Genomic DNA, 19,197 nt, shown 5'->3' on the forward strand with positions numbered 1-19,197 from the left:
CACTTCGCCAACCTCAGAGTCAGTAGTGTAGCATCCCCCAGTCTGCCTCTCTGCTTCCCTCATCGCATTACTGTTCTGACTGGGGCCCACTGCCTCCCTCTCATAAGACCCCTTGTGATTGGACCCACTGGGTAATCCAGGATAATCCCCCATCTCAAAATCCTTAACTTAATCACTTCTGCAAAGCTCCTTTTGCCATGTGAGGTAACATTCTCAGGTTGCAGGGATTAGGATGTGGCTGTCTTTGCAGGGGGCCACAATTCAGCCTACCACAGGTCTCGTGGAAGGAGCACTAAAGGTGGAGACAGACTAAGGGTCTGATCCTGGCTGATGTGCTGTGTGACAGTGGATAAGACCCTGCCCACTCTCTGGGCTACTTGCTTGTCAGCAAAATGAGGAGGTCATCGCAGTGACCTCTAAGATCGTTCTGAAAGGCCCCAGTTTCTTTTGTGTACCTTTTTTCTTTCCTGCAGACTCAGTGTTACTGGCCACTTACCCGGGCCTCGTGATGCCCCAGGTCCCTGAGCTGCAGTAGCTTTTCCCGTGACAGCAGACTCCGGGCTTTGTTTCTTATGAGGCCACCCAGACTTAAAAATACAGGCTTATTATGTCTCCATTGTTTGTCTCTTCCTCCCCACTGACCAGAGAAGGCACGGGGCAGGGCATCAGAGTTGGGATGGGGGGACTCTGAAGATTCAGAGGCTTCCTCTTGGAAGAAGAGGTTGAGGGGTAAAAGAAAGCGGATGCTGGCCTAGCGGCTGAGAGAGGCCTGGCTCGGGGCCAGAGGACTTCAGAGGGACCTGATCGAAACCAGCTGGCCCTATGCCAAGAAGTTGGTTACTGTAGAAAACAGCCCGGCCACTGCTTGATTCTGACAGTAGAGCCCTGATCAGGCAGAGGGTAGGGCTCCTGTGGAGCACTTAGGCCCAGACATTCTTTGGCAGGTTCTCATCTGTGTCAGGGACTAACTGGCTGGATCACGGCCTGTCCTTCTTCTCAACCCTCTCCCATCTGGCCTCTCCCCTTCAGGGAGCCTTGAGGAGGCCCCCTCGAGGGACTGCCCAACCCAGGGATGTGTAAATAGACCACCTGATGCAAAGATGGTGTTCTCGAGGCCCCGCAAGGCCTCTGCTGAGCCCCAAGGCCTCTGCTGTGCTGCTGGCCTGGGGGCCTGGCTGGGATGGAAATCTCGAGATACTCAGAGCTCAGTGGACACTTCTGAAGAGGAGACAGCAGATGAAATGGGTGCCTCAGGTTTTGTAGCCCACCTGCTGGCAGGTACGTCTACAGATGTAGAGTCATCTTGCAAGGGAGCCTTGAATTTGGATGTTGACATAGTGCTCACTCCTTTTGGCATGGCGCCCACAGTCTCCACATCCCTCCCCTTTCTTGTTTGGATGCCTGAATGAGCAAGACGCCTGTGACCCACCAGGGCTGGGGGCAAGGGCTTCCTTTTTAGGTCACCCACCAGTTCAGCTCAATTCAGCACAACCCCCAGGCCTCCCTTCCCTGGTGGCCTCTCTACTAAGAAATGTTTCCATCTGCCCAACTGGGAAGCCTCAGCCAGCACTTCAGCCTCTGGGCTCTGAAGTGAGGGTGGAGTTGCTGTCAGCCAGGTGCAGGTGGACTGATAGTGAGCAAAGTGATAGCCCTAACCCTGCCTGGGCAGGGTGAGACAGAGCTGTTCCACTCACGTAGCCATCAGCATTCCTTGGGTGATTCTTCTGTGCAAGGATTTATGCTTCTGGGGCAGCGGGACTGTGAGGGACACGTGGCTCGACTTGGGCTGAGTTCCAGACTGGAATCCAGGATCCCAGGGTTCTGGTCCAACTCTGCAGCCCTAAGCTAGACCTGGCCCCTTTGTGGACTTAACAGCCTGGTTACAGAGAACAAGACAGGGACACAAAAAAACTGGGCAAGGTAGAACCTGGTCAGGGTAATAGGATAGACCCACAGGCCAGAGGCACTCAGAGAGGAATAGGCATCTGGCCTGTGGAATCAAGGAGGGAAGACGCTCCTCTCCCCGCGGGCAGACCAGAACAATTCCTCCTTTTGCCCAGATTTCTACAGCCACCCCAGGAAGCAGGGCCCAACCCCCTCCCAGTCCCTGTCCAGCCTGGGCTTGCAGCCACCTGCATACCTCCAAATCCTGGGTTATATTTGGTTTAACTTGCAGCTCAGGACTTCAGGGTGGAAGGGCAGGAGTGTATGTAAATGAACAAGCAGATTTATGCAAAAACAGTATCAGGCTTGTGCCCCCAGATTTCCTGGAGGTAAAAATAATGGTGTTTCCATTTCCCTGCCACATTGGATGACCAGCCCTTGCTTGGGTGTATAGTGATCTGACTCCAGCTGGTAATTAGCCCATATTTTTAGTTCATGGGCAATTCTCAATGGTAACTGGGTCTATTAAACTTGATTCAGACGTGACAGCTTAAATTGTAAACAGCTGTGAAGAGTTTCATACTTAATTACCATATTTAAGTTTTGCCATAAAGCGTCCGTACTTCCATCAAAAATGTAAATGACGGAGACATTCAAATGAGATTTTATACTTCGTGAAGTTTAATTGGCATGGATCAGTCAGCTTGTTTAGGGATTTAAAATTTTTAAAAAGAGTTTTAAAGGCAGTAGCCACAGATTCATTTCTCAATTAAATTGAGTTGTCTGGCAGAGAGGAAAGGAGTGGGGCAGAGGCTGGCTAAGCCTGAACTTGTTCGTTTGAAAGGGCTTGGTGCTTTCTTCCCTAGGCCCCGGCTTTCAGAAGAAAGCTTGATGTCGCTTCCAGCTATAGCTACAAGCTCTGGGACTTCCACTTCAGAAGCTGAGCCCGATGAACCCTGAACTGGGATCAGAGAGAGGAAGGGGTTGAGAGGCCTGCATGTGGGGTAGGGGGCAGGTCCTGGCTGGAGTGTGAGACGTCAGGATGCCTGCCTCTTGGGCAGATGTAGTTCAGCCAGCATGTTGCACCTCTGGTGGGCTTTGGCCTGCTCTAGAAGCAGCGGTTATTAGGATTATTAGGGAGCACCCAGATGGCATGTGAGCTGGTGACATGATAGAGATGGTGACGGTTTTGAGTTGAGTTTGAAGGGTGGGTGGGAGTTCCCCAGGGGTGAAGGACCAAGGTGTGGCCCCTCCTTACAGGTGGGTTATGGCACTGAATGGTTTTGGTCCCCTGCCACGGGCACTCATTGATATCTTGCTCCTACCAGGAAATGTATTAGCTTCCTGCTCCCTTTCTGGGATTCAGTTATAAGCCCTCTGACCCTTTATAGTACTAACCAGTCTGACCTTTGCCTCTGCAGCTAAGGCTCATTCAGACAGTGGCCTGGGCCCTTTCCAACTCTGACTTTTCCATTCTCTAACTCCAAGGGCTCAGTTACTGTGTGAAGTCCTCAGGTAATTAGGGAGGGCTTCTTGGAGGAAATAAGCCTCACAATTAATTGAATTTAGGGGAGGAAAGAAAAAAGTGGAGGTGAACAGCCATTGCCAAGGTGCAGGCTGGAATGAAGGTGGGAACTTTGGCTAGCTATAGGTGGTGAAAATGGGGCCCCAACTACCTGGGGAGGGTGTAGCTTCATTGTACCCCCAGGCTGCTTTGATGACCTGGGAGGAGCCAGGACTCTGCCTCCATCCATCAGGCATTCCAGAGCCTTGGAATGGAGCCAGGGTGGGCCTGGCCAGGAGCCCTCAGCTTCTAGTTCAGACTCGCTGTTACCTGCCTAACATTGCACCCCTCCCCTGACCCCACTTCCTGTTTTTCAGGCCCAGGCTGTCACCCTCACAGTTGCTCAGGCCTTCAAAGTTGCCTTTGAGTTCTGGCAAGTGTCCAAGGAAGGTGAGTCTTGTTCACAGACATTATGGGTGGGTTGAGGGCATAGAGGGGCCATTGAGGAAGGCTGGCAGAGTAGCATGGGGTGGGGAGGGGATGGTAAAGGCCCTGGAGTCAGGCTTGGACTGACTCCCACCTTCATCATCTACCTGATTTATGACTTTGAACAGGTTGCTTCACTTTTCTGAGCCTCAGTGACCCCCCCGCCACACACACACACACACAAAGAATGGAAACAGCTGTCTCTCATCCCCAAGGTGCTTATGAGGATTAAATGAAATCTGCAAAGTTTCTTTCCTGCTTGCTAGAGACTTGCCACCTGCCACCTGCCCCCTGAGGGTGGCCACAGCCTACTCCCTGCCTAGCAGGTGCTGGGGATGGAGTGCTGGGGTTTGTGGCTCCAACGCACTGTGCCTTGGTCCCACAGAGAAGGAGAAGAGGGAGAAAGCCAGCCAAGAGGGAGGGGACGTCCTGGGCGGGGGCCGCCTCGACAGCACGCCCTTGTCGAAGAACCGTGAGTCTTGGGCAGGGGGAGCGGCCGGAATCAGCTGCATGACATGGGGTCTGCCTTGCAAGCAGAGGGTCTCACTCCCTCCTGGGCTGGAGCAAACTCTTGGTTTTTTATTTTTTTGTTTTTGTTAAATAAATAATACCTGGTCATTATAGATAAATTAGAAAATGTAGATAAAGGGAAAAAAATTACTTGTTATGGTGCATATGCTTCCAGCTATGTCCCTATGCAGGTATATAAATATGTGTAGGCATCTCTCTGTGTACACTTTACCTCCTATTGTATGCTCTCTTAAAAGAAAATTAATAACTGTTGTGAATATAAAAGTTCCAGCCTACAATGGAGAAGTTCTTACCCTGTGGGCAGCTCTCCAGCTGCTTTGGGAAGTGCCAGGGTGGGGCTCTGGATGGTGTGGGTGCTGGCCTGGGAAAGGCCATGTCCAAGAGTCAGGAGCAGGACAGCCCAGGAGGCTGCAGGATGGGGCTAGGAGATGAGGCCGGGAGACAGGAGGCTCCTCGCCCACTGACACAGCTGACTGGTCTCTTCACAGCGGTTGCCACAGGGAACCTGCTGGACTTAGAAGAGATGACCAAGGCCCCGCTGTCCACAGTCAGCGCCAACACCACTAACGCGGATGAGGCCCCACGACCTCAAGCCTTGAACAACAGCGGTGTTGTCTGGGTGAGTGTTCGTGTGGCCTGGTGACCCCACAGGGCTCTAGCGAGCCTCATCCTGAGCTCTGGATGAGGCCTGGGCGTGGTCCAGGCCCCGGCACCCATGACTTACAGGCCCCTGAGAGGGCCAGACCCAGCCCAGCAGCACCCAGACCCAGGGTAGGGGCTGAACAGCGTTCCCTTTGAACCCAGGGCTACATCCCCAGCAGGCTTGCCTCCCAGCACAGCTGTCTCCTCACAATGCCCGGCCTCTTGGCCTGAGCATCCACAGCTCAGCCCACCACAGGACCAGCCAAAGGCTCCCTTGTTCTCTGTGTGGGCAGAGTTTGCTTCTGACACCCCTCCCCCCTCAGCTGTCTGAATGAGGAGTCTGAGACTCCAGCAGTGGGCAGTTGGCCCCTGACTTGCTCTGAGACTTAGGCAAGCCCCCTGACCTCTGTGTGTCTCAGCTTTTTCATCCCTTCAATGCGGATGATGACCTCTGCCTGCAGAATCTCCCAGAGGAACCTGATTTTTTTAATTAAATTTAAATTTTTTTTTATTTGAAAATAATTTCGGACTTATAAAAAAAGTTACAAAAGCAGTACAAAGAATTCCTGCTCACCCTTCATCCAGAGTCTCCAAATGTTAGCATCTTATATAACCACATCACAATGATCACAACCATTAACGCTGATACGCCACTATTACATAACCTATAGACCTTAGTCACATTTCTCCACTTGTCCCCACAATGTCCTTTTTCTGGTCCAAGATCCATTGCAGAATCGCACATTACTTGTCATGTCTTTTTAATTTTAAAAAATTCTGGACTGTTGAGAGCCATGAGAAACTGTCAAATCCCACTGCCTGCTGGGGGCACCCAGCATCTGCTGAGCAGGCACCCCGAGCCTGTTTTCTGCTCTCTGGAGCCACCCTCGTCATCTGCCCATCCTCTCGGGGAGACTGTGGAGGGGCCTCGCCCATTGTTTTCCCACTGAGGCTGTGGGATTCCTGCCATCAGTTATCCCTTGAGCTTGGAATTTGGGCTGGGCTTTTGGAAGTGGATGAAAGCGAGAAACCTTCCCTGCCCTCTTCCCCCTGGAATCTGAAAGCCATAGCAATCTTGCAGTCATTTGGTTCGACCCCCTCATTTTATGGAAGGAAAGGTTGAGTCTCAAAGAGGAGTAGTGACTTGCCTAAGGTGTCACTCAAGTAGTGACAGAGATGGGAATTGAACCCATCCAGGTCCCTGGCACCCAGGTGCTCTTTCTCCTGCCCCGTATCCCAGATTTGGGCTGAGATGCTGGTAGCAGTAGCCAGGCGGGAGGCTTGTCTGTACCTGTTTCTCCAGGTGCCTACCAGACCCCTGCACTTGTGTCTGGAGTCCTTGTACCTTACCCAGGGCTGGGACAAGTCCCAGCCATGAGCACGGGTGCCCACACTGAGAGCTTATATCTCCTGCTTTGTTTTTCCTAAGGAGCTGGATGACGGCCTGGACGAAGCATTTTCAAGGTAACATTAGCTGGGCTCCTTAAGCTGGAGAAAGATGCAAGCATTTGTGGGCTGGTCTCTGGGGCCCTTTGCCATGCCTGAGATCATGAACTGTGACCTCCAGAGCAAAAATCTTAACTTGTATACCTCCAGGGATGGGGAGCTCACTACTTGGCATTGGCCAGGTCTGCTAGAAAGCTTTTGCTGTTAAAAATTATTCCTGGTGGCTGCTCTACCACAGTCTGAGCTAAACTAAACACACTGCAGCTCAAATCTTCTTCCTGCACTTGGTATAACCTTCAAAAATTGACTCTTTTGTAGGCTTCGTTGCCTCCAGAGGTTTTGCATTTATGGAAAGGGGCAAGGGAAGGCAGTGCTTACTTAAGCCCATGGAGTGTTACATAGACCAGGAATGTTAGGCACAGCTAAGAGATATTTTGGTCTAGCCTGAGGTGATGGCATTTCCCCATTTTCCCAGGGGCTGTCCCTGTAGCCATGGCTACCTTTAGCTTGGGGACACACCACCGAGAAGGCTGAGGAGAGGCCTGGGAAGCTCAGGGTTCTGAGTCAGTCAGGCCCCCCTTTCTCCCGTGGGACCCTTGGCAGCCTCCCGTGGCCCTCTCCCGCCTTCCCCACCCGAGCCTGGTGGAAACCTCTGGGCCCAGACCTGGTGAGGGAGGTGAGAGCAGCTCGTGTGGCCCCTTCAGGGAGGCAAAGGCATTCTTGTTACCATTTTCCATGCTTCACTGGCTGCCTACCATCCTCATTTGAAGAAAATCTCCCATTTGCTTTTTCCAGATTACCCAATATCATGTGTCCTTTATTAACAACTTCAAAAATCATCAGAGCATTGAACAGGAAATAATACTACCCCATAATCTCACAGCCCAGACCTTTGGGCTTAATTCATGCTAATCCTATACATACATATATTTTTTTGCATTGATCAGCTCATTGTATTTGCATTTGGGGGTCTTGAGTTTCTCTTACCACCGACTTCGGGAGCATTTTTCTAGGCTGTTAAAAACGCCTTGTGCACACTGCATTGGTTGACCGCCTCACATTCTTTTAAGGACACGGGCCATAATTTACTTAACTCTCCCCCGTACTCCCCTTAGGTTGTCTCTCTTTTTTAATTCATTTTTGAACAGCATCGTGTCGAACATAGTTATAGCCAGTGGTCTTCTCGTGGTTGTACCATCTCCCTCCCATGTGTGCCCCCTGCACTGCCCTCGCCAGTGAGGCCCTGTCCCCTTTCTTGGGCATTTCCTGATGGAACTGTGGGTGGTATAGATGCCCCAGCCTCTCTCTCTGGAGGGAGTGCCATTGCCTGGCCTACAGTGTTCTGAGGCACAGGCTCTCTGCTCAGAGGCTCCACCTCCTGGCATCTGGGACTTTCTTCTTTGGCCCCGTTTTCCCACCCATGCCCACTCACTCTGACCCAGGTGCTGGCTAGGCTGGACTGGCTCCTCCGGCCCCCGCCAGCCCCTTTGTCTGGGCCCTGGGCTCACACAGCTCTGCCTTTCAGGCTTGCCCAATCTCGGACGAACCCTCAGGTCCTGGACACTGGACTGACCGCACAGGACATCCATTACGCCCAATGCCTCTCGCCTGTCGACTGGGACCAGCCTGACACCAGCAGCGCTGAGCAGGACGACCTCTTCAGTTTCTGAGGGCCCAGGGCTGGTGGGACATGTGACCAAAACCACCTGTGGTTGGGGTGGGGCAGCCCCAGGACCTCCAGCCACCCTTTTCCGGCTGGCGGCACTGTCAGCCTGCAGATCAAAGCTGCAGCCAGTCAAGCAAAGGGAAGGAGAGTTTTTTTTTTACCCTGCTCTTTCTCTAAGAACTGAAAGATGCCTTGAATATTTATTCAGTGACTTCTGGTTCAATCAGCTCGGAGGCTGGTTCTGTGTCAGGCACAAGCGCAATGTTAGAACCAGCTTCCTGCCTTCTCTTGAGTAAGCTCTGCTCTGCTGTGCGTGTCAAGATGGTCACCAAAGCATTTCTTGTCCCTTCTCTCAAAGGACCCAGATTTCCCTGGAGGCAGCCCTGCTCCTCACTGAAGGTAGTCGGAGCGTTCATTTCTATCTTCTTGAGAGCACAGGAGGGCACCGCAGCCTCAGGAGAGGGCTGTGGCCTCCAGCTCGCCTGACGCAGGGGCCCCAGCAGGCCCGGGCTTTAGCCCCTGGACCTGGGGATTCTTAGAGACAGAGGGCCAGCCCCTGACCAAAGATAACCCAGAGCTGGCACTTTAAAGCACACGCAGCAGGTGTGGCTCCTGGGGGCTCCTCAATGGTGCTGTAGTGCAGAGCTTTCTGCCCTTCTACAAGAAGGGGCCCAAAGTCCCTGTGGATGGTCCTGTCACATGCTCAGAACCAGTGTAACTGGCCGCCCACAGACTCCCAGAGTCTGACTGCAACAGTGAGGGTCATCTCTGCGTGACTGCCCTCCATCAGGGCACCCCACCCTACCCCCCTCCCCCAGACGCATGAGCTTGTGCTCATGCTTCCTTTTCGTCTGTGTCTGTGTATGAGTGTCCCTGAGCCCCACCTCCCGTACTTCCTGGGGGAATGTATGAAACCTCACACCCGGATTCAGGTAAGACTGTTTTGTTACCCTTTTACAGATGAGAAAACTGAGGCCACCCGTGTGGAAGGGGTAGAGTCTGGGGTAGATCTCAGACCCGGTGCCAAAGCTGCCTTCTCACCTGTGCCTCGCACGGCTCACACCTCCTTTTTTTTCGAGCTTTGTTGTCCTCCCAGGAACCAAAAACCCCAGCTATTTTCTAACCAAAATGTGTTTCGTAACAAACCATCTGGTGCCTTTCCACACAGAACTGGCATGAGCCTCCGTGCCCTGCTAGCTGTCTCATCGCTGTTGATTTCTGTGAAAATGGAAGTGTTTGAAGTCTGTTAATTCAGAGGGTGAAACAAAACCAAACTCTGTAAGCGTTGTGCTGTTCTTTCCTGACACTCGACCCTGGGTCGGGACACACCAGCAGCAGTCTGTATTCAGGGTCTCCCTTCCTTCCTTCGCCTTCACCCCCACAGGGCCCCTCATATCCTGAAACCCAGCAAAGCTGCCAGCACCATCTCCATCCTGAGGTGCCTCCCGGGCCTGGTTTTGCTGACCTTAAGTCAGCTACTGAGGGTATTTGGAGCAGGTTTCACCAGCCCAGGAGAAATACCATTGCTCAGAATCTACTGATCTAGCTAAGCACGTGAACCAAAACACAAAGAAGTGCCTAGGTGAAGGGTGGAGTGGGATTTGTAGGGTCTTTATCAGAATATAAGCATAACTTCTTTTCTGTGCCCAGTTCCTTCACCCCTGCTCCCCACCCCAGACCTTGGTATTGGCCCCTGTATTTGTCATGAAGCAGCAAGGATTGGGCCTGACACGAGCCAGCTCTGGCGCCAGGGTCCAGGAGTCCTGAGAAAGACCTTGTAGTGTTTGCGTGAGTTGGACTGTGGCCTTTGTCTTGATCTCTGGCCACCAGCAGTCAGTGTGTTCCCTGCGTGTCTGCAGATCAGTCTTGTGCTCTTCTTTGTGTTGCTGTAAAGACATTTCCAATGAGGAAAAGAACAAGTAATAAACATTCTCTTTTTGAAATACAAAGAGCACTTGGGTGAAGCAGCCTGGCGGCCGTGTGTGAGTGTGGCATCTGGCAGCTCCCGCCCATCGGTGGTTGGAACAGCCTAGACCTGGGAGATGATGGTCTCTGGTACCTTGGTTGGAGCCCAGCAGGGCCCCCTTTTCACCCAGCAGATAAGGGTGTGTATGATGAGGTCATCTCTGGACAGCTCAGCGGGGTCAGCACTGAAGAGGTCTCTGACAACCTAGGTCAGGGCTTCCTAAGCCAGAATGTGTGTACGAGTGTGTGTGTGTATGTGTGTTTGGGGAGGACGTCCATCATTTCCATCATATTCTCAAATGGCTCTCTGAAATTTATTCATTTGAAAGACTTTTTGCCCAGCACGAACCAGGCCTGGGGCTCAGTGTGGGGGTGGCAGTCCACACAGGGTCCAGATGGACTCAGCGTGTGTGGCTTGGGTGTGACTGGGGACTGGGATGGGAGATGGTGGAAAGTGCATTCTAATGACTTAGGAAGCCTGACGTCTAGCTCTGGCTCTGCCACTTGGAGGCTGCGACACTGGTTCAGTCACTTCTTTCCTTGAGCCTCAGTTTCCTTATCTGGGAAATGGGTATAATAAGCTCCACCCTTCCTGTATCCCTGGGTTTGGTGAGACTCAGAGGTGATCGCTATCGTGGTGGCGGAGTATTTCTATGGCTTAAAGGTAATCTCAGAGCAAAAGGCAATTTGGATCAAATAAGGAAGTCAAAGTAAAATTGATAACAGTGACAGCTCCTGTTAACTGAGCTCTTCTCTGTGCCAGGGGCTGTACTAAACTCTCAGCTTTGTCTCATCGCAGTCCTGTTGAGCCCCGATGATATTAGCCCCTTTTGCAGCTGTGGGCACCAAGGCTTGGGGAGGATGGCAGTCATGCTTTCAGCACTTGGCAGAGTCACAGCCCAGACTCAGAAATGTGTGACCCTCCACCCCCCTGCCTTCCAGAAGCCATGTCTGTGATCATGGTGCCCATGGCCTTGTGTCAAACCACACAGAAAGGCCGCTCTCTTCAGGCTCCAGTGGGGCTCTCCTCAGATATTTATCTTTGTCCCTTTCAAATGGTGATATTCAAAGTATTCGAAACCCAGAGGCCAAGCCCTCTGATGTCAACCATCAGGCAGACTAGCTGTGAATTCTGAGTGGATTGTAGATGACTAAGAAATTCTCTCCTTTCTTCTTCCCCTATAATCTGAAAAGACACCCAACAAGTTTATCTTTCGGTTTAAATTTGGCCGATGCCTTTAGTCTCCGGATGTCTCAAATTATGATTCCTGAGCACCCGCTCTCTGCTCTTTCATGCATAACAGAAGAGCCGGGAAGAACAAAGTCGCCTTTCAGATGTGATGTGACCTTCAGCTTCGCTGGTAGATGTTGGGGTCTTCTCTCCCAGGAGGAGATACCATCCCAATTAAATCTCTCCAAAGACTTTTTGACAAACCCGGATAGGGAATCTGGGTGAATTCCGTGTCCTCGGTGCTGGCTTGGGGTCCGGTTTGCCAGTCTTTCTCTTCCCCCCACACCCTATGTATGGATCACAACAGGTGGCCTGTTTATCAGGAAGCAAGCCTTTCTCTAGTGCTTACTACATGCAAGGCCCTGTTAGGTCCTGTACACTTAATGATGTACTGGTCCTAACAATCGGGCTCTGAGGTGGGTGGTCCTAGTCCCATGTTCAAGAGTCAGGGAAAATAAGTGTATTGACCAGTCTCACAGCCAGTAAGGAGCGGACCTGGGATTCGAACCCCAGTCTTTCTGACTCCAGACCTTATTTTCATGGTACCATCCACCTTGTGGAGGGTAGAGCAAATCCAAGTTGAGCTGCCCATGCCCTGCTCTGCCCTGCCAGCAGCCCAGCAATGGGCAGCCTCTACCACAGGACAGACGGGAGCTGCCGGCCAGTGGGCTAGGTACCTGGGGTAGGGGCCGTCTTCAAAGACTGGTCAGAACAGATCCTACCTCTTCCTGGGTGACTGCCCTTTGGGGCTGCTGCTCTGGACATGCCCAATTTAGGGCTCAGCAGGGCATGTCTCATCACATCAGAGCCCCGCCTTGTCCCAGTAGGTGCTGCCCAGCCTATGCGGGTAGTGGTGGGAGGTGGGCCTGGAGTGAGCTTTGGTGTCCCCAGAGGAGGAAGTCTTGCTCTGAGAGCAGACTCAGTGTGTTGCCTGTGGTGAATCCAGCCTCAGAGGGCCCAGGAAGGAGGAGAACACATCTCTGGAACCTTGGCAGCATCTATACCTCGTTTAGGTTAAGCTGCTAGTTTAAGCTGCTGCTCAGTGACTGCAAGTAGGCGTTATTAGCCCATTTTAGGGACTGTGAAGCTGAAGCCCATGGAGCTTATGCCATCTGCCAGCCTCACACAACTGGTAAGAGGCGGGCCTGGGATTCAAAGCCCATGTTCTCTACTGTCCTGGGATGGCCCTGCCTCTCTGCAGGGCACTTGAAACATTTGAACAACACAGTGACCTTGCTTCTTAGGAGCTTCTGAGCCCAGCACACAGTAACCTTAGCTAAGTGCCCAGCACATAGACGCTGGATCAGGTTAGTGCCTTTGCTTCTAGCCAGGACAAATGTGAGCTGTGTCACGAGTTCTTGTTGCCAAGCAACAATTCTGACTACCTGCTGAGCCCCCACCTGGGGTGAGGCTGCCAGGACCTGGCTTGATCTCTTCAAAATCCAGGATTTGTGGGTCATGGTGCCTGGAAAGTTCCTGGGTGTGGGCTAGGTATGTACGACACCAGGGGACATTGGGAGTCAGGGCTGAGGAAGCAAGGGAGGGCTCCTGCAAGAGGAGGGTATTTCAGCTGGGCCTTAAAGAAGGATAAAAGGGTTGAAATTTGCCTTCACTAGCCTGGGAGCTCCCAGAGGCCAGGGCCTGTGTCTGATTCACTCTATGGCCCCAGCGTTCAGCATAGCACCTGGCGTAGAGTGGCCATGAGTGACTCAGGTCAGCTCATCAAAAGGGGGACAACCCACCCAGCTTCCTATGAGAAGCTGCTGAGAGGAGAGGCACCCCTGGGTCAATTGGCAAGACTGGAGCCTCTGCAGCCTGATGCACCACTTTGCAAGTTACCTGTTCTGGTGGCAAACCCATCCTGTGCACACCGGGCTTTGGCACTCCAGGCCTTCGTCACACAACCAGTGGTACACGCAGCCCAGCCCAGTTTGGTAAAACATGGTGTACTCCTCTGCCCTGACCAAAGATCTTGGTTTTCAAAATATCTTTAAAGCAGGATTCTAGAATGTGAGTGCTAGAAGAGCCACTGGTGGTCCTCCAGCCCACCCTCTTTGTTTACAGCTGGGGAACAGGCCCACAGAAGACAGAACTTCTGCAGTCAAGCAGAGCTGAGACTTGAGCCGTATTCTTTTCCTTGGATCTCATGCCCAGTCCTCCACCCATACCAAAAGAGGAAAGAGAAGCCCCTTCCCCATACCCGCTGGAAGGGGGCCACGTGCTGAAGTCTGCAGAGCTCCCAGGGAAGTAGAAGTGATTATACTGAGAAGGGGCCAGAGAAAGGACCTTGGTGGCTTCTCAAGCACGTAATGAGCATCAGCTCATCATTGCCTCTTTATTCTCCCTCCTCCAGGGCCCCGAGGTCTCATCTGCAGCTCCAGCTGCTTGCACAGATGCCTGGAAGAGAGAGCAGAGAGTATGACTATGAGCACGGCCTCTAGAGCCAGATCGGGTGTGAGTTTCAGGTTTGCCACTTACTAGCTGCGTAAGTGAGTTAATAGCACATGACTTGATAGCCTAGGTCTCAGTTTACTCATGTTTAAAATAGGATGATGACAGTAGTGTTCAAATTGGGGTTTTGTGAGGAGTAAATGAGTTAATGAATAGCTAATACCTGCAAGATGCTGAGAACCACATCCACTGTAGCGGGCACTTTATTTTTGCTGGGAGGGCTGCTCTGTGTGTGGGCAGGATATAGGGTGGGGGACGACCAGTCTCACTGCAGGGGTAAGACCTACCCAGAGTGGCAAAGTTGGGGAAGAGACAAGTCATGTCCTACCAGCTTTCACCCTCAAGCCACCCAGGTGCACACTCTGGCCCCTCACCATCAAAGTGTGCCCTCAAGAAAAACTAGAAGCCTCGTCCAGTTGGGATTCATTCAAGAACACATTCCCCCCTAGCTGTTTCAAGTGGGAAATAAATTTCTTAATAAAGAAATTCTGCTCGCAAAGCTGCTGGAGGGCTGGGGGTGTGAAGGAGACCCTTGCAAGGATTCAGGGAAGCAGGAAAGGTTGGAGTTGGAGTTGCTGCCAGTGATCCCGGTGGTGCGCTGCTCCGATCTCATTGGCCGGAGCTGATTGGAAGCTGCTGGCAGAGGGAGGTGGGGAAGGTGGTTCATAGGCATCCAGCCCCTGAGTTACAGGAGGGCACAGAGTAGGGAAGGGCGGCAGTGCTGAGGTGCCACCAGACAACCTGGCATCCCCTCATGTCCAGAGACCTCATTGCCAAACCGACTACGTGCCAAGTGCTCCGTGAGACTCACATGTGTTATCTTTAATCCTCGTGACAGCCACATGGGAGCCGAGACTCTGAGGTGAAGTGACAGAACAAGGACTGTACCCCAGGTCTGTCTGCACGCGAGCTTGGGCCCTGCCGCTCGGTGCTCTCCGAGCCAGGCTGGGGGTCTAGAGTCATTTATTCGACACCCACTGACTGAGCACCCAGCCCACCAGGGTGGGTTAGGTGCTTGGAACATGGCAGCAAACGACCAAAGTTCCAACCTCGTGGAGCTGACATTTCACTGAGTGGGGCGTGGTGGATACTGACCACCACGTATATACAGATAATCTATGTGGTGCTCAGTACCGTGAAGGGAAAAAGCAGGGGGAGGGGACAGAGTGACATGGTGGGACAGTGCTGCTTTATATAGGGTGGTCGGGGACATTGAGCAGAGACCTACAGGAAGTAGAGAGGCAAACACATGGCTATTTGAGGAAAGAGCACTTGAGACAGAAGCAATGACAAGTGCAAAGCCCCCGAGGTAGGCGGGAGTGGGGGTGTGCGACGAACAGGAGCAAGGAGATCAGAGCGGCCGGAGAAGCGAGAACTGGGAACCGGGGTCAGAGAACAGGTCCCGTCCGTGGGACCTCGGGGCCGTGGCAAAGGCCTTCGACTTGCTTCTGAGCGACGTGGAGTCATGGGAAGGAGTCTGTGTGGAAAGAGACAAGATTGCACAGAGGCTGCATGACAAGGGCCAATGCAGAGACCTCAGGGGACAACAGCAATCACTCAGGGTCAGGCCAAGAGAAATTGGCCTCAGGGCTTGAAAAGGGCCAGGTAGAAGCTTGAAGGGGGAATAGCATTTCTTCCTGTTTTCCAGCTGGAGGAAAACAACGTGGGCCTGGCCAGGGGTCTGGGTTTGGTGGTGGTCCCAAGTCCATGCCTGCGGATCTGAGTCCAAGGCCTGTGTGATGTGGAGAGCTGGCATCGAGGCCCTTGACAGCCACAGGCTATGGTGCAGCGAAGGTCTCCGGCCATGTCTGGGTGTGTGGAGCAGGCACATGTTGGCTCAGTGAGTCTGCCACAGGCATGCATACCTGAACGTGAAGTCCGGGGTGAGCGGGCATATGTAGTTCTTAGTGTGCGTGTGTAGGTTCCTGCTTGTCTGTAGGGGGCAGCAGTGGAGAATGTCTTTGATTTTGACCCATCACTGCCTGGCCCCCTGCTTGCTTCACATGCCACAGAGCTCAGCTCTCGTTTTTTATAGTGAATCGAAACTGATGGCCCCTGGGACTCAGCGGGATTGATGTGTGCTTCTTGGGAACTTGGGTTGAGGGTCTACCCCCTGGGGATCTCTGACAGCTGAATTTGGGAGGACTCCCAGCCCTTCCTTCCCACAATGACTTTAAACCCAAAGACCCTCTCCATCCCTAGTAATCAAGTTGGACCAGGGCTCTCAGTACCCAGTTAGGAAGACTGTCTGACGTTTGGGGCCTGCCAGCTCTAAGGAAAAGATTCCTAAACCTGGGTGCCTTCAAGAAAAGCCAGGACTTCAGCACTGTGGAATGAGCACAGTTAAGAATCAAAAGGACCTGGACTCAAATACCACTTCTGTCACTTACTTTATAACCTCGGTCAAATGACTGTTCAGTTTCCTCTCTGTAGAGTTGGGACCCACCTCACGGTGTTATCAGGATGATTAAATGAGCACCTGCTTTGTGCCGGGCACTGTACTAAGGGGGCAGTGAATGAATCACCTCATTTAATCTTCACAACAAGCCTCTGAAGTGGGTTCTGTCCCCATTTTAAGAAGAGGAAACTGAGGCCCAGAGAGGTGAAATTACTTGTCCAGAGTCACTTAGCTGGGAATGGGCAGAACCTGGGTTATGCCCAGGCAGCCTGATTTCAAAAGCAGCAGCAGAAAATAGTCCGCCTAACTCCAAAGTCAGTCTGCTCTGCCCAGGAGCAGGGCATGCGTCTGGAGGCCCAGCGGCCCGCTGAGCCCAGAGCAGCCAAGGAACCAGGGCCTAGCTCTTTGGCTTTGCTCTTAGCCTCTCCCCATCCTCCTCCGTACTCCAAGCAGTCACCCTGCCTTGCCTGCCTCCAGGGCTGTTGGGTCTCAGGGTATCTCCGGCCACTTTCCATTTGCAGGAAAGAGAGGCAGTTAGTAGCTCACTGGTCTCAGAGCCAGAGATTTGGGTTCAAGTGCTGACGCCACCACTGCCTGGTTGTGTGACTTGAGCAAGTCACCACCCCTCTTTCCCTGAGCCTCGGTTGCTTTATTGGTGAAATGGGACCAGGAACAGAGTCTGCCTTCACTGCAGGATGGTCATGAGGGTCCAGCAGGGTCAAGTATGGGAAGAAGCTCAGAGGGTGCTATAGCTGGGGTCTGCTGCCCGAGCAGGGCCTGTGAGTGGAGGATGTAAAGTCCCGGGGCCAACAGGACACTGGCCATTTGGTCCAGTCTAACCCAGAGCAGGAAGGAAGGTGCGTCAGGTTTAGGAAGGTTCTGAAAGCTCTAACTTCCCTCCTCAGCTCTCCCAACCTGGGTCATCTCTCAGCCTCCAGGGTTACCATGGGGACAGGGAGATGGAGTAGGATAATTCATGATCATAATTTCTCAAGTACTTAGTCTGTGCCTTATTTTTGTTGGAAAGTAATTTTCACACAGCCCTGCAGAGTAGGTGATGTTGGTCCCATTTTGTAAATGAGGAAACTGAGGCTCAAGAGAGGTGAAGTGACTCGCCTCAGGTTACATAGCTAGGAAGGGGCAAGGCCAGGTTTCGAGCCCCCCGCCCCTCAACTCAATATACCAGTTCTCTTTATCACAGCAGTTTCCACACACCTGACATTTGGGGGGAAACCCAGGTGGGACCCAGAGAGGGGATGGGACTTGTCTAAGGCCACACAGAAGGGCAGGGGCCAGACCTCAGGTCTAGGCCTTTCTTCCTCTTCAGAGAGTAGGGATGCAGGGCAGAGGCAGATGCCTACACAGCAAGGCAAAATTATAGGACTAGTGCTTTCGCCTGCCTCTCCCAGTGTGGAGGAAGCAATGTGGTGCCATCAGGTGAAGCCGTGGGGACTGGCCTGAGGCACAGGACAGAAGAGGGCCAGGCAGTGTGGTCCAAGCTGGTGCTTGGTCTCTAAGAGCAGACAAACTTCTGCCTAAAGCATGGAGCTGTAGGGTGGCTCGGTCAGGGAGGCTTCAGCTGGGCCATGGGTGCCTAGCAGTGGCTCTGGCCCATGCTGATGTCCTGTGAGCATGGCATTCAGCCCCAGCCCTGCCGAGTCACCCCTAGGCAGCAGAGACCCTGTGCCATCTTGCTTCCACTGCCTGGGAAAGATCGGGAAAGAATGTCTTGAATGCTGCTTTATCGCAGTAAGTTTGTCGATTCAGCTCATTACATTTAATTAGAATTATTTAATTAGAATCTTAATAAAAGAGTAAAACAGGAAGGAGGCTGAGAAGCGGAGGTAAGGAGATTCGTGCTGAGTATATGAAGTAGACCCAGCTGGGGAGGTGAGGTGGTGGAGAGCCTGCCAGGACATTTGCCGAAAGGTTTGGGGACCTGGCAGTGGTGGAGGGAGGAGTGTGCTGAGGGCCCAGGGTGGGCTCTCCCCCACCCATTTTTTACCAAGTGGCTGCAGTGTGCCACATCCTCGGCTGAGGACACTAGGCATGTGGAGATGAGTAGGACCCATTTCCTGACCTCAAAGGAAATAGACGAGAAGCCAGTTATAACACCCAGTACCAGGGGCTCCAATGGAGGAGGCAGAGGTCACAGTGGCAGCTCTAGATGGGCATCTAACCTGGCCGGGGTTAGAAAGGCTTTCGAAAACAGGGTTTCCAGCAGTGACCCCTGAACATGGAGTTGGAGTTAGACAAGGAGGTTAAGCAGGTTGAGAGGCTCTTGTTGTGGGGGACAGGTGGAATGGAGGTTTAGAGTAAGGACCTGGAGCCGGGTGGCTGGTTCCCTGTCCCAGCACCACTACTGTGGGCCCTCGAAATTATACCTGAGCCTCATTTTAATCATCTGTGAGTGAGGGTAACAACGGGACTCACCCCATAGGGCTCTTGTGTGGTTAGATGAGCTAATACATGTAGAGCACTTAGAATAGCAGGTGGTACATGGTCAATTCAATGTGCATGAGCTATTAGGATTATTGTTCTTATCGTCGAGTGGAGATGTTCAATGGGTGGTCACTTACACAAGTCTGCATGGGGACCTAGTTCTGGTAGTTGTCAGTGAAACCACGGTTGTGGGTAGGCACCCCAAGAGAGTGCTGCCACCCATCACCTCCATTCCCACTTTCCTCAGTCTGTGAAGGACTCATTTTGTTCAGAGATTTACCCCTAACGAGCCCATGCTCTTCAAGACAGCTGACCTTACACCCCAGCTCGAGTGAGACTCACCCAGTCAGGTCACAGCATTCCCCCTGCTGCTGGTTCTCAGTGAGGCTGGAGATCCTACTTGGTTCCATGGTCAGGGTAGAGAAGTTCTCCCCCACTCCCTACCCCTCCTGGGCATGTTCACGAGCAGGTGGCCCCATTGCCACCCCTTAGGGAACCAGACCTAGCATGAAGCCTGTGATGTGCTGGTATACCATCTCTCCAATTAAAAA

The 19,197-nt window shown here is 52.6% G+C and overlaps 1 protein-coding gene across 2 annotated transcripts in view; it reads left to right on the forward strand.

Moving 5' to 3' along the window:
• Window positions 1–10,108, forward strand: part of LDLRAP1 (low density lipoprotein receptor adaptor protein 1) — a 15,942-nt gene extending 5,834 nt beyond the window's left edge. The window contains exons 4-8 of one of the 2 annotated variants that reach the window (XM_023529178.1): window positions 3,766–3,838; window positions 4,260–4,346; window positions 4,894–5,024; window positions 6,477–6,511; window positions 8,019–10,108. In XM_023529178.1, coding sequence (XP_023384946.1) covers window positions 3,766–3,838; window positions 4,260–4,346; window positions 4,894–5,024; window positions 6,477–6,511; window positions 8,019–8,163 — 471 coding nt within the window. In that variant the 3' untranslated portion in view covers window positions 8,164–10,108. The remainder of the gene's footprint in view (window positions 1–3,765; window positions 3,839–4,259; window positions 4,347–4,893; window positions 5,025–6,476; window positions 6,512–8,018) is intronic. The other variant, XM_023529177.1, reaches the window with a different exon arrangement.
• The last annotated feature ends 9,089 nt before the right edge of the window (window positions 10,109–19,197 follow it).

The sequence above is a fragment of the Pteropus vampyrus genome, unplaced genomic scaffold (assembly GCF_000151845.1).
Source record: "Pteropus vampyrus isolate Shadow unplaced genomic scaffold, Pvam_2.0 Scaffold36, whole genome shotgun sequence".
Lineage (NCBI taxonomy): Eukaryota > Metazoa > Chordata > Mammalia > Chiroptera > Pteropodidae > Pteropus > Pteropus vampyrus.